The sequence below is a fragment of the Acinonyx jubatus genome, chromosome C1, assembly GCF_027475565.1.
Source record: "Acinonyx jubatus isolate Ajub_Pintada_27869175 chromosome C1, VMU_Ajub_asm_v1.0, whole genome shotgun sequence".
Lineage (NCBI taxonomy): Eukaryota > Metazoa > Chordata > Mammalia > Carnivora > Felidae > Acinonyx > Acinonyx jubatus.
Window position 1 is genome coordinate 91,600,811 of NC_069381.1, and position 13,336 is coordinate 91,614,146.

General features: G+C 45.9%; 1 protein-coding gene across 4 annotated transcripts in view; it reads left to right on the forward strand.

The window, feature by feature from the left end:
• ELAPOR1 (endosome-lysosome associated apoptosis and autophagy regulator 1) overlaps window positions 1-13,336 on the forward strand; it is a 71,992-nt gene that overhangs the window by 45,899 nt on the left and 12,757 nt on the right. For all 4 annotated transcript variants that reach the window (XM_053214571.1, XM_027058424.2, XM_027058425.2 and 1 more), the window contains exons 7-11: window positions 44-193; window positions 6,398-6,486; window positions 10,345-10,522; window positions 11,219-11,347; window positions 11,743-11,833. In XM_053214571.1, the coding sequence (XP_053070546.1) occupies window positions 44-193; window positions 6,398-6,486; window positions 10,345-10,522; window positions 11,219-11,347; window positions 11,743-11,833 (637 nt within the window). The remainder of the gene's footprint in view (window positions 1-43; window positions 194-6,397; window positions 6,487-10,344; window positions 10,523-11,218; window positions 11,348-11,742; window positions 11,834-13,336) is intronic.

Sequence of the window (13,336 nt, forward strand, 5' to 3'; positions counted from 1 at the left end):
CTAGGCTCAACCATTGCTTTTCTATGTTGTTCGTCCTCCCTAGGGGTGGCCTACACTTCAGAATGCTTCCCCTGCAAACCTGGCACATATGCAGACAAGCAGGGCTCCTCTTTCTGCGAACTTTGCCCAGCCAACTCTTACTCAAATAAGGGAGAGACTTCCTGCCACCAGTGTGACCCTGACAAATACTCAGGTGATGTTTCTGAGGGTGGGTAGAGTTTGGTAGAGGTGGGGAGGGGGTGATAACCAACAAACATGGGGAGAAAACAGGAAGGAGAGCATCCTTCTGACCATGCTGAAGACGATGCTTCTTAAACCCTGGTTTCCTGGACACTGGAAGAGCCTTGCTGATCCACACTCCACTGATCACTCTGGAAACAAAAATGAAATCGTCCAACAAGTAATTATTGAGCCTCTACTATGTGCCAGGTCCTAGGTGCTTGGAATACACCAGTGAACAAAATCGACAAAGCTCCCTGTTTTCATGGAATTTACATTCTGGTGTGGGGGGGGAGGCAGACAATAAACAGTAATGATAATAAATATATAATAAATTATAGTACATTAGACAGTAAAACGTGCAGGGGGCTGTGGCAAAAAGAAAAAGCAGTTCAGGGTTACAGGGATTAGGAAAGTTGGAGAAAGGGGTTGCAATCTTTTTATTTTTTTCCTAAGCAGTGAAATTTGTAGACACAAAACCTTATATAAGATTACAGTTGGGGTGCTTGAGTGGCTCAGTCATTTGAGCGTCTGACTCTTGACTTCGGCTCAAGTCATGGTCTCATGGTTCACAGACTCGAGCCCCGCGTCGGGCTCTGCGCTGACAGTGCGGAGCCTGTTTGGGATTCTCTCTCTTTCTCCTTCTCTCTGCCCCTCCCCTGCATTCATGCTGTCTCTCTCAAAATAAATAAACATTAAAAAAAGATTATAGTTATAAATAATAGATACTGTAAGTAAAAGGTATATGTTTATATATTTTAATTCATAACAATTATTATCAAAGTTAATTTAGAAGAGCCATGAGGCTGTATTGATGAGCAAAACATTTTGATAGCAAGGGCTAAAGATGGAAGTTACAATCTTCTTACTACTTTTAGCAGCCTGAGCATCCATTGAATTCAAGGGAGGCCTTTTCAGGAAATCCAGGGTTCCTTGGAACATAGTTTAAAAACGAGTGTTCTGAGGGAAAATAAGGGGACAGGTGTAGCAGGCTGTTTCTAGTCTCTGAGTAGTTTCCTAAAGCATCACAACTTAAGAAACAGAACTGGTCATTTGAGGGAGTCCCAGGGTAGCAGGGCTATGGTGTAAGGTGGGCAGTCTCCCCAGAGGACCCTCTGCTCAGGCACCCCAGGCATTGGCACAGCGGCCAATCTCTAAGACAGGTTCTAAACAAATAAGCCGGGAGGGAGAAGGAGTCCCTTCGCTTTCCCTACAAACACTCATAATTATTCCAGTTTCCTTTTCTTACCCAGACTCACATACACACCCAGCTCAAGGCTCTCTCTCAAGCAGACACTCAAACCTGTCCACAGACACACCCTTCAGCAGGTGTTACACTATGTGTTTGCTTGGCCAAGACGAGCCACTGACCATGTGAACCGCTTGTTTTTTACACTATCCCTAAAACAACAGTCCTGTTTATCTACATAGATCTTGTCAAATGAGTATAGTTTTCAGCAAGAACAGGAATGTTGAGATCTTGAGGGATGTTTTTAATCCATAAGTCTAAATTCCTGTTTTTCCACTTGCATTTCTCATTCTCCTTCCCTGCTCTATCAATGGCAGCCTTTGTTGGTCTTCGTCTCCAGCTGCCTTTCCAGCCCAGCAGCTGTACAAGAGTTTGAATGGCAAGGTGGCTTTAGAGAAACCGCCTGGGAATGTTTTGATCAACTCTGTATGTAAACTGATTGTCATCCAGACAACTGTTACGAAAGTGTTCGGTTGGGAGTCTGAGTTTTTGAACTTTTGCCACCAGGTTCTCAATCCACCTCTTTGACTAGAAAGTGAGTTTTTACAATGACTTGACTCTTCCAGAATACAGGGTCAGTGGGAGGCTGGGGAAATGCAGAGAGAGAGAGAGGGAGAGAGAGAGAGAGAGAGAGAGAGGCGGGGGTGGGGGAGAGATCAGAGCCTATGATGGACTGTGCGTAAAGGGAGGTTAGAAGACCCTGTGAACATTTAGTCATCCATTTACAACTAAGTCCTGAGTGCTGGCCAGGTGCCAGGGCTTGGGCTTGGTGCTAGAGTTGGAGCTGGTGCCTACCCTCTACCTTATGTCGGAAAGTAGGAACACCGTTATAGGAACACCTGAATTTAGTAACCCCATGGTGCAGTAGCTGCTGGGATAGGAGCTCTGAGTGTAGCACACAGTAGAGGCAAAGAAGAGAACTGGTCAGTCCTTTACTGTGGAGACAGGAAAGGGTTCAGTGGCTGTGGTCTTGAAAGATGAGTTGGTGATTTGATGGATGTTCTAGAAGTGTAGCCAAAGCCAGAAGGCTCAGGGATCTTGAAGAAACTTGGCATGGCAGGAACTGACTTGGAGAGACCTAGCATCCAAGGCCAAGAGGTGGGCAGGCAACAGGCCATCCACCAGCCCTTCTGTGTCATGGCTAAACATTTGAGATTTGATCCTATCAGCAGGGATGGGGTGGGGGGGGGCATTAAAGAATTTTAGCTGGGGAGTAACATGATCTGGCTTGTGGTTTTGAAGGACCACTCTAGCTGCCATTTGGAAAATGGATGAGAAATGGAACAACTGGAGGTGGACGCCACAGTCCAGAGATTTTGCAACAGGCATCATTGCCGGTATCCAGGACCTAGACTAGGAGCTGATGGGCCTGTATCTGTTAAGGACAAAGACTTGACTAAACACATCTTTCTTATTGATAACTAAAATTTGATCATTAAGATGAATTCCTTTGTGTTACATTGAATATTAGGGACTTATTTCCTAGTAGAACAGCTTTGGGTTTAAGAGCATGGACTCCAGAACTAAATTACTAAGGTTCAAATCCCTGCTCCACCACTTACTAGCTCTGTCACCTGGGGCAAGTCCCCTGTCTGTGCCTGAGTTTCCTCATGTATAAAATGGGAGTGGCAATAATCCTACCTACCTCATAGTGTTATTGTGTGGATCATTTGATTACTACAGATAAAGGATTTGGAACAGTGCCCGGTATGTAGTAAGCACGTATTTTATCATAGCTGACCCTTGAACAACATGGGGACAAGGGGTACCCACCCCCCAGGTAATCAGAAATCCACATGTAACTTTTGAGTCTCCAGAAACTTAACTACTCATGACTGGAAGCCTTACTGCTAGCAAAAACAATTGATCAACACATATTTTGTATGTTTTGTGTATTATATACTGTATTCTTACAATAAAAGAAGCTGGAGGAAAAATGTTATTAAGAAAACCACAAGGAAATCTACTCCTGAAATCATTGTTGTACCATATGCTAACTAACTTGGATGTAAATTAAAAAATAAATAAAATATTAATAAAAAAAGAAAAAAAAAGAAAACCACAAGGAAGAGCAAACACGTTTACAGTATATATACTGAATATACTGAATATATTCAGTATATATACTGAATATATATATGTATATATATGTATAAACCCAGTCTGCATATAAGTGGACCTGCCTGGTTCAAACCTGTGTTGTTCAAGGGTCAACTGTGTTCATTTCCGTCAAGGCTAGTCCCAGCTGTCTTCGCTTAATATGAAAGTACTTTTAGCATAGGTAACAACAGTAACACGTCACTTGGATGGTACTTTACAATTTACCAAACATTTTCTCATGTATTACTCACAGCAGAGTGCAGGACTGATCTCCCTGTTTATAAATGAACAAAGGGCAGCACAGAGAATTCGAGGGATTTGCCCAGAGTCTGAAGTGGGGTCTGACCTGGGCCAAGCATTCATTAGATGCTTGAACCTTCAGGGGAAATGTTTTCCTGTGATGCAGTGGATCAGGATGACAAGACCTTGTACTACTAGAGGTGGGGAGAAGGTCCTGGAAGGAGGTGGGAGGCTCAAAGAGAGAAACTGGAGCCCCCATGATAAACTTTATCTTCTCACAGTTTTGCCCTGGGGCCAATGCTATAGGAATCACTTTTCACTCCCTCACCAACCATCTAGGCCGATCTTTCAAACTTGACTAGTACCCAACTTAAACACTCTGATGAAACCTGAGCTAGGGAAGTAAGGTCCGTCTCAGCATTTGGGTTAATCATTTCTTAAAACTACCTTAGCAGTTGTCAGTGTGTAAACAGCTGGACCCTTTTTGCTGAAACCTGGAGCTAGGGCATCAGGTTGAGCAAATATTTGACAAACAGAGAAAAGTCCTTGTGCAGAATGTACTTTCTTCCATGCAACTTGCAATTTGCTAGACCCAGTATGCAAGGTCCTGGGAATTGGTGTGTTTTCAGCATCTCCCCCCAAATTTCTCCTGGCCCAGTTTGTCAAAAGCAGGAGTCCCTGGATCTCTCTGTGCTGAATGAGGCCTTCTGCTTGTTAGCCAAGTCAATGAGCTGAGAAGACTCCAGCTGTCTCTCAGGCAGTATTTCCCTCTTGCCCAGACTAATAAGACGGGGACAGAAGAGGTGTGAGAATGCGTGGTTGAGGAAGCTCCCCAGGGCAGGCCAAGGAAGCTGTAACTAGGAGATTCTCTGATCTAGGAACTCATTTGGTGCCTTGGAAAGAAGAAGGGATCAGTTGGGAAATAAGCCTTCGCTGGGAAAGAGAGAAAGAAATTCCTCAATCCTTATTTAAAATCCCATGACAGTTACCAGATAGAAATCATTCGCACAAACCCAGGTAATAATAGTTATTAGCATTTAGTGAGTCCCTACTTACGATGTGCCAGGGATGTGCTGGCTCCAGTGAGGTGGATATTATTATTCCTGCTCTACAGATGAGAGTACTAAGCCTCAGGTTCAGTAACTTGCCTGAAGTGACACAGCTGGTAAATGAAGCAGGATCTGGGGTGCCTGGGTGGCTCAGTAGGTTACGCGTCTGACTTCAGCTCAGGTCATGATCTCAGGGTTTGTGGGTTCGAGCCCCGCATCAGGCTCTGTGCTGACCGCTCAGAGCCTGGAGCCTGCTTCGGATCTGTGTCTCCGGCTCTCTTTGCCCCTCCCCCTCTCATGCTATGTCTCTCTCTTTCTCTCTCTCTCAAAAATAAATAAACATTAAAAAAAATTTTTTTTAAAAGAAATAAAGCAGGATCCAAACCCAGTTCTGTCTAACTTAAAATCTCAGTCCACTCTATCACACAGCCTGTCAGATAACATATAGAGTGAGGAGGGCTCACTTGTATTAAATGTTTACCTGCAGGTGACAACAATAGTCACTGTAGAAATGATGGAGACAGGTGTAGTGGTAGTATTGTACTGGCACTCTATAAAGCCATGACTTTTATTTTGGGGAAGTAAAGTCCCTGGAAATTTTTAAAAATTTATTTTCAAAAGTTATGTATATTTTTCTGGATAGAAGAAACAGGTCTTTTTGCAAATTCTCAACATGTTTGTAATTCAGAAAAGGTGAAATTCATTGTTTCAAAGAGGGATACACCGAAATAGTTCTTGCTATCGAGGCACTCATAGGGTTAAAGCAAACTGACATACAGAGAGTAGAATAAATAAAATGATAGTTAAGACGGTTTTTATTAGGAACAGGTCAGGGTTAGAGATGGCACCAGGATGTTTGGGGGTAGGGAAAGTGGAAAGAGCTCTATATCTTTTTTTTTTTAATGTTTATTTATATTTGAGAAAGAGAGAGAGTGAGCGCAAGCAGGGCAGGGGCAGAGAACGAGACAGAGACAGAATCTGAGGAAGGCTTCAGGCTCTGAACTGTCAGCACAGAGCCCGACGTGGGTCTTGAACTCAGGAACCGTGAGATGATGACCTGAGCTGAAGTCAGATGCTTAACTGACTGAACCACCCAGGCACCCCAAGAGCTCCATGTCTTAAGTGGAGTCAGAGGAAATTATCAGCTCATTTGCGTAGGATGGTTGCCTGGAAAAGGGAAAACAGGATGCGGGTTTCAGGAACTTACGTTAGTGGCGGTTAACCTGTAAGATGCTCTTTCCAGCTAGTCGCCCTCCTCACTGGTCCCCTGGCCGGTCCCCTTCTCTCTGCCCCTCCCCACCGTGCGGGCCCAGTGGCTTCTCATAGCACTAGGGAGAGGTGCAAAGGGGGTATCTGAGCAGGGCTTTAGGGACTGGAAGTGAAACAAAGGGAAGGGTGGGTATGCAGGGTGTTCTACTCCAGTCAGTACCTGTGTTGTGCTATACCCCTGGGTCTTAGAGGTCATAGGTCATGAGCAAGTGGGCAAGAGCTCTGCTTTCTTATATAACTTCAACTATTTGTCCTTACTTTTGCAACTTAGAAAAAGGATCTTCCTCCTGCAAAGTACGCCCAGCCTGCACAGACAAAGACTACTTCTACACTCACACAGCCTGTGATGCCAACGGAGAGGTGGGTAGCGTGATCTTGGAGCCCCTTTGTCCCAGATAGTTCCTTTGCCTGCTCCTTGGGCTTTACCACATTTGGAGTTCCAGAGGTCAGCGAAGCTGGCACCAGAGAAAACCCCACAGACCTCCGCAGTGACCCTGGGGCCAAGGGGGGAAGCAAAACAAGACGGCCTCATTCATTTTCAGGTCAGAGACTCGTTTTTGCCCCATTTGTTCCGCTCCTTAGTTACATGTGCTCTGTTGCAAAAAGCCATTTCATTTTCTTTTGCTTGGTTTCTTCCATTTGCTTATTAGCCCCTCTGGGCAATGACTGCCTGTCCATGCACACTTATTTCCTCATGGAACTCATCAGACTTGTCCCCTTGGTGCTGCTTTTGTGGGCTGGCAAAGGGAATTGATTCCTACTTCCTGGCTCACTGGAGAATGGCCTGACTGTTCGGTCTTTGCTGGTTCCCTCTTTCCCCCAGGCTTTCTGCCTCAGAAAGACTTTCCTTTGTAGTCTACATCGCCACTGAGTCAGCAGCCGTGTTTTGAGTATTAATGCAGTGCCAGGCTTGGTGCTCAAGTTGGGGACTCTGCGGTGACAGAAGTGCCTGCCCTCGGGGAGCTCGCAGTCCTAAGAAAGAGGGTGAGGGAGGAGAACAGGGCCTGACCAAAGCAAGAAGAAAGATGCGCAGGGCCCTGGGAGAAACCGGGAGAGGAGTGACCAGGACTTGGGGGTCCAGGAAGGCCTTTCAGCGGTCATATGTTCGTTTCAACAGTCAGTCATGGTGCTAAGCACTCCGTATACAACAGTCAACCAAACAGAGGGAACATCTACTCTTATGGAACTTAATTCTTGCTGGGGCACAAGTGGAGAGAGAGAGACAACAGATGAACAACAAATTAGACTATATCAGTAAGTGGAGAGAAAAAAAAATAAAAGATTAGGAGACAGAGAATGACAGAGGGTGGAGATACTATTTTAGAGAGGGTCGGGATCGACATTTGAGGAGGTGACATCTGAACAGAGACGTGAGTGAGATGAGTGGGGGCCCCAGCGCTTTCCAGGCAGAGGGCACAGCAGGTGTGGAGGTCCTAAGACGATTTGTCTTAGATTAGACGTTCTAGATGAGTTGTCTGTATCTGTATCCCTAAACCACAGCCTCTCAGGCAGAGAGAATGAGAAGTTGGGAAATCTGCATTCAGCATTAAGCATGTGCATGGCTCTTAGGGTGCATAGGTATTTGCCGGCTGGATGGCTGGATAGATTCTCCTTTTGCCAAATAAGCACGGGATAAAGTCTGGTCCTTAGCAGTGGCTGTTTTTCATAATCATCTCCTACTCTCCACCCTCCCCCACCCCTTTCTTCATGTTTGGAGCATCATTCCCTTGCCCAACAGCCAAGGGAGAATGGCTGCACATATCATCAGTTGTACCTTACATTCAGTTCTGCAGTGTTTGGGGTTCTGTATGACCTTGAAAAAATTATTTTCATTTTATTGGCATCCGTTGACTCACTAATTAAATGAGGACACTTAATCCTGCTCCTCTTCTCCTCGCTTGGCATAACATATGACTGAATGTGGCTCTTTGCTTCCTTCTGCCCCAGTCTCTCCCCTCCCAGGCCCAGGCCAAGGCCCTCTAAATCTGTAGTGAGCTCTGCTGCCTGCCAGCCTGGCTGTCTGCCCTTGCCTTTGGATGCTCAGTAGGGCCAGAACCAGTGCTCCGCCTTAGCAGCCCAGCTAAGGCTCAGGGGAGAAGCCCTGAAGCGTGAGTGCACATGAACATGGGTTCATCAGGAATGCTTTACAGAACTCTTGTGATTTGTGCCTCATGCCCACACTGGTTCTGCTGAGTATCATGATTTCACTTTGCCTTCTAAACTGTATTTTTAAAAATATTTTTTAGAGTTTATTTATTTTGAGAGAGGGAAAGAGAGAGCACATGCGGGGGAAGGGCAGAGAGAAAGAGAGACAGAATCCCAAGCAGACTCTGTGCTATCAACCCAGAGCCCTACGTGGGGCTCCAACTCATGAGATCATGACCTGAGCTGAGACCAAGAGCCAGACACGTAACCCACTGTGCCACCCAGGTGCCCCTAAACTGTATTTAAAAAAAAATTTTTTTTAACGTTTATTTATTTTTGAGACAGAGAGAGACAGAGCATGAACGGGGGAGGGTCAGAGAGAGAGGGAAACAGAATCTGGAACAGGCTCCAGGCTCTGAGCTGTCAGCACAGAGCCCAACACGGGGCTCGAACCCACGGACCATGAGATCATGACCTGAGCCAAAATCGGACGCCCAACCGACTGAGCCACCCAGGCGCCCCTAAACTGTATTTTTAAATCAAGGGCTGTAACTCGTAACTCGAGCTGACTCGCATGATTGCCCTGGTGACCTTTGCCATGCCTTGGCGGTTTCTCAGGGACTAGATTGGCCAATTCACTGGGGCCGCTGCATGTGCTGCTCTAAGGGATGGCCCAAGTCAGTCTTCCTGCTCCCCAGACCCTTCTCTCCATGAGACTCAAGGGGACAGGCTGAGAGCGCCTAGGTTAGAGCACAAGCTGAGGGCTCTGGCCATTAGCTGCTCTTCCAAGGGAGGAATCTCTTCACAGCTGAGCTGAGCAGGAAGAGGAGGAGCTCTAGCACTCACTGTCAGCAAAGACAGCACAGGTTCCTTTTAAGACTTGTCACTTCTTATCCTGAATAGAATGGAAAGATGCCTTATTCATCCACCTTTTCACATATATGGTAGTGCTGCACAGATTATCACATCAGCGTAATCCACAGAAGTACTTTTTGTCTCTGACTCAGCCCAAGGACCACACAGGAGGCTTGGAGCTGCTGAACCAGGAGCCTCCTGTAGGTCAACCCCTCTTCTGTATAGATGCCTCCATCAGAAGAGTAGGGATGGCCCTAGTGAATGACAGATACAATGCTTCCCTTCTCCACTGATGTGATAGATGACCATTCCTCTTCCCTCCTCCCCAGCTTTATTGAGATGTAATTGACATATAACATTGTGTAAGCTTAAGGTGTACAGTGTGTTGATTTGATGTATTTGTATATTGCAAGATGATGACCACCACCATAGCATTAATTAATACCTCCACTATATCACTTAATTACCCTTTTTATTTTTGCAGTGAGAACATTTAAGATCTACTCCCTTGGCGACTCTCAAGTATATACAGAAATACAGTACTACTAACTGTAACCACCTTGATGCACCTTAGATCCCCAGAACTTATTGGTCTTATAACTACAAGTTTATACCCTTTGGCCAACATTGTCCCTTCTGCCTTGATGTCTCAGAGAACACAGTAGCCATAGATTGTTATTATGTGATTGTTGCCTTTGCTAGATGGTGAGCACCTTAAGGGCAGGGGGCCATGTCTCATTCATCTCTGAGCCACCAGGTCTGGCACACAGATGTATTAGGCTTTCTAAAATGTCTATTGAGTAAATGAAAAGGCAAAGAAAATACTTGGAAGACAAATTGGGACACCCCTTTCTATGTTTTGGGGTTTTCATCGGCTACTTTTCCCGTGACCTTAGTAGTGATAAGATTCTACATTGGAACCAGAGCTTTCTCTGGAGACAGCTGGTCCTCCCATGACCATTCTTTCTGTCACACAAGTCCTCATTAAGTATTTCCCTCTTCATCCAGTCAACATTCAGCAAATATTTGTCGAGCACAACCATGTGCCAGGCTCTGGGCTAGGGTCATGGGAGGCACTGGTAACCAAAACAAGTTCCCCACCCTGGTGGAACCTTCATTATAGCCCAGAGTCCTCCCACCTCACCCCATTCTCGAGATAAATTCCTAAAGATGTGCCAAATGCCACACAGGCTGAGCGTTCTTAATCCATTTCTGCAGACACAGCTCATGTACAAATGGGCCCAGCCGAAAATCTGTGGTGAAGATCTCAAGGGGGCCGTGAAACTGCCCGCTTCTGGCGTGAAGACCCACTGCCCACCCTGCAACCCAGGCTTTTCCAAAACCAACAACAGCGCCTGCGAGCCCTGCCCTTATGGCTCTTACTCCAACGGCTCTGGTAACCTCTTTATCTGCATTCTACCCATTCCCACATCACCCACATGGGTGGTCAGCTGAATGTGCATTCTGTCCTTCCAAGGACGCAGTAAGGACTGGGCCACTCTGTGGACTAAGTTCAGAAGAAGAGAGGGCAGGGTGGGACCTGTCTGCAGGCCAGAGTCATACTTGAGAACTGCCTGCCTTCCTCCCTATTCCAACTGCGAATGTGACTCGGGCTTGAAGTACCCAGTCCTCACCACAGAGACTGCTAGCATGCAGCAGGGATGCTAACCAGAAGGTCTGGGAAGCTGGGATGGCCAGCTTGACACAATCAGAGCCATAAGCCATGCTGCAGAAAGGAGTTGGGAGGATTTGTGTGCCTATTCATGTAAATGCATTTACTGATAATAATGTGACAAATAATATGAACTACATGCATCAGACTAGGAGACACATTTAAGTCTCAAAATGAAGAACTTGGTGAGCAGGTAGGACAGCTGGAGTTTTGGAATTCAGGGTCAGAATTTACGTCCTGAGTTTGTTAAATACATTGTCAGAATGTTTTTGAGTCAACTCGATATAACCGTGCTATGGTGCTCAGCATCACCCTCCTTTGGCTGCCTGCCCTTGTCACCACTTAATCTGTGTGACAGCAGCTCTGGTCAGGGTGGCCGCGGCCTCCCCGCTGAAGGTGTGGATCTTGTGGTTACCCCAGATTGCACCCACTGCCCAGCTGGGACTGAGCCTGCTGTGGGATTCGAATACAAATGGTGGAACACGTTGCCTTCAAACATGGAAACCACCGTTCTCAGTGGGATCAACTTTGAGTACAAGGGCATGACCGGTAAGTGCGTCCCCACTTACTGTGAGCTGTCGGCTCCCTGCTCGCCCTACAGGGACTCCTCCACTTCACATTTCTTCATAATAGTGATGTCTACAACGAAATGAGATAATCATGCCATGCATTCTCTCTAAAGTTCCACTCCTTGCGGACATTTATCCTCCAAAACTTAGTTTTAGAGACAAAGCCAGAACTAGAAGCAAGGTGCACACTCCAAAGAGCTTGCTCTGAGAGTTTCAGAGGCTTTGACCCAAGTAGCAGGATAAATAACATGACTTGGTTGGGCTAGTGGTTCTGGATGCCTCAAAGGACAGTGTTCTCTCAGCATGTCATCTGGGTGTACGCTTGCCCTTCATCTGAGACCACTGGGGTGTTAACTCTCCCCTCTCTTTTTCCAGGCTGGGAGGTGGCTGGTGATCACATTTATACAGCAGTTGGAGCTTCAGACAATGACTTCATGATTCTCACTCTGGTTGTGCCAGGATTCAGGTGAGGAATACAAAACCCAGGGGAATCCCGCACCACCTTGGCCACAATCAAGTCCCACATAGCTTAGAAGGTTGTAAAGGAGAGGGCTTCTGGCATGCAGAAGTATGAGTTCAGAATAGAGGAGAGCAATGGTAATGGTCTGACAAAGATAATCTGAATGCTAATATGGCTTCTTAGTTGCTGCCCATGCTGGCGGACCTACTGGTCGCGCTCCCTCTCATCTGGCTTCTCTCATCTATTGGCCACATGCTACTCAAATTCTTCCTCCTGGGGGCGCCTGGATGGCTCAGTTGGTTAAGCATCCAACTCTTGGTTTCGGCTCAGGTCATGATCTCATGGTTGGTGGGTTCAGGCACCACATGGGGCTCTGTGCTGTCAGAGAAGAGCCTGGTTGGGGTGCTCTTTCCTCTCTCTCTCTGCCCCTCCCCCACCGCACATGTGCGCACACACACTCTCTCTCTCAAAATAAATAAAAATAAATTTGTCCTCCTCACGGCATCTAGATAAAATGTTACCAAAAACAAAACAAAACAAAACAAATCAAAAAACCAAAAACCCTTTTAAAAAGGAGAGCCAGAAATACCCATAGACAGTTCATCTTTATTTGGGGTAAGAAGACTGAGATGGATTGTTCTCATTGTCATATTGATCCCCATATCCCAAGAAGACCTAGGACATTAAGCAATTTGTTTGCCATTAAAAAAAAAAAAAAACAGGCAGTGTGGTACAATGGAAAGAATAATAGGCTGAAGACAGGACACTTGAACTTTGCCAATTATTGGCTTTGTGAACTTGGAAAAGTCACCATGCTCCCCCTATAGGCTTCAGACTCCTCATCTGTAAAACAAGTCACATTCTGTGACTTTGGACTAACTCAGGTTGAGATGATTCTTCCAGCCCAGTGGTTGGCACAACTGTATAGACGGGAGCTGGGACTGATGGTACTTAGAATACGAGCAAATGGCCAAAGCCAAAAGAAAAGCCATAAAAGGATTTCCAAAGCCAAAGTGAATTCTTGTACCCATATGTGCTTTCAGGATAGGGGGGGGACCACTAAAGAGGTTCCCTATTTCCAGTCTGTCTTCTCCACTACCTTCTTCAAACTCCCTCCTTTCCATCCCTGGCACAGTGCTCAGCCCAAAGTGGTTGCTCAAAAGGTATTCATTTCCTTTCCCTTAATTTACACTACTCAGAGATGAGCAGTTATATCCCATTTGCAAGGTGAGCAAAATTTTTAGGCTTTTTGGGGGGATAACATTCCTAAAAGTACGTATTAATTTTCAAATCTGATTGCTATGGTAAAGTCCTTCCTCAAATCACCCACTCACCACCACCCCTTACCTGCCTCCTTGGGCATGGATCTCTTTCCCAAAAGAAGGACCAGACTAAAAACTTGGCTTAAAGAGATGATAAATTGAAATATCTGCTCATTTGACCCAGGAAAAGCTCCCACCACCCCAGAGAATGAGCTGCTAAGTGAATGTAGGTAATTTACATCTTATG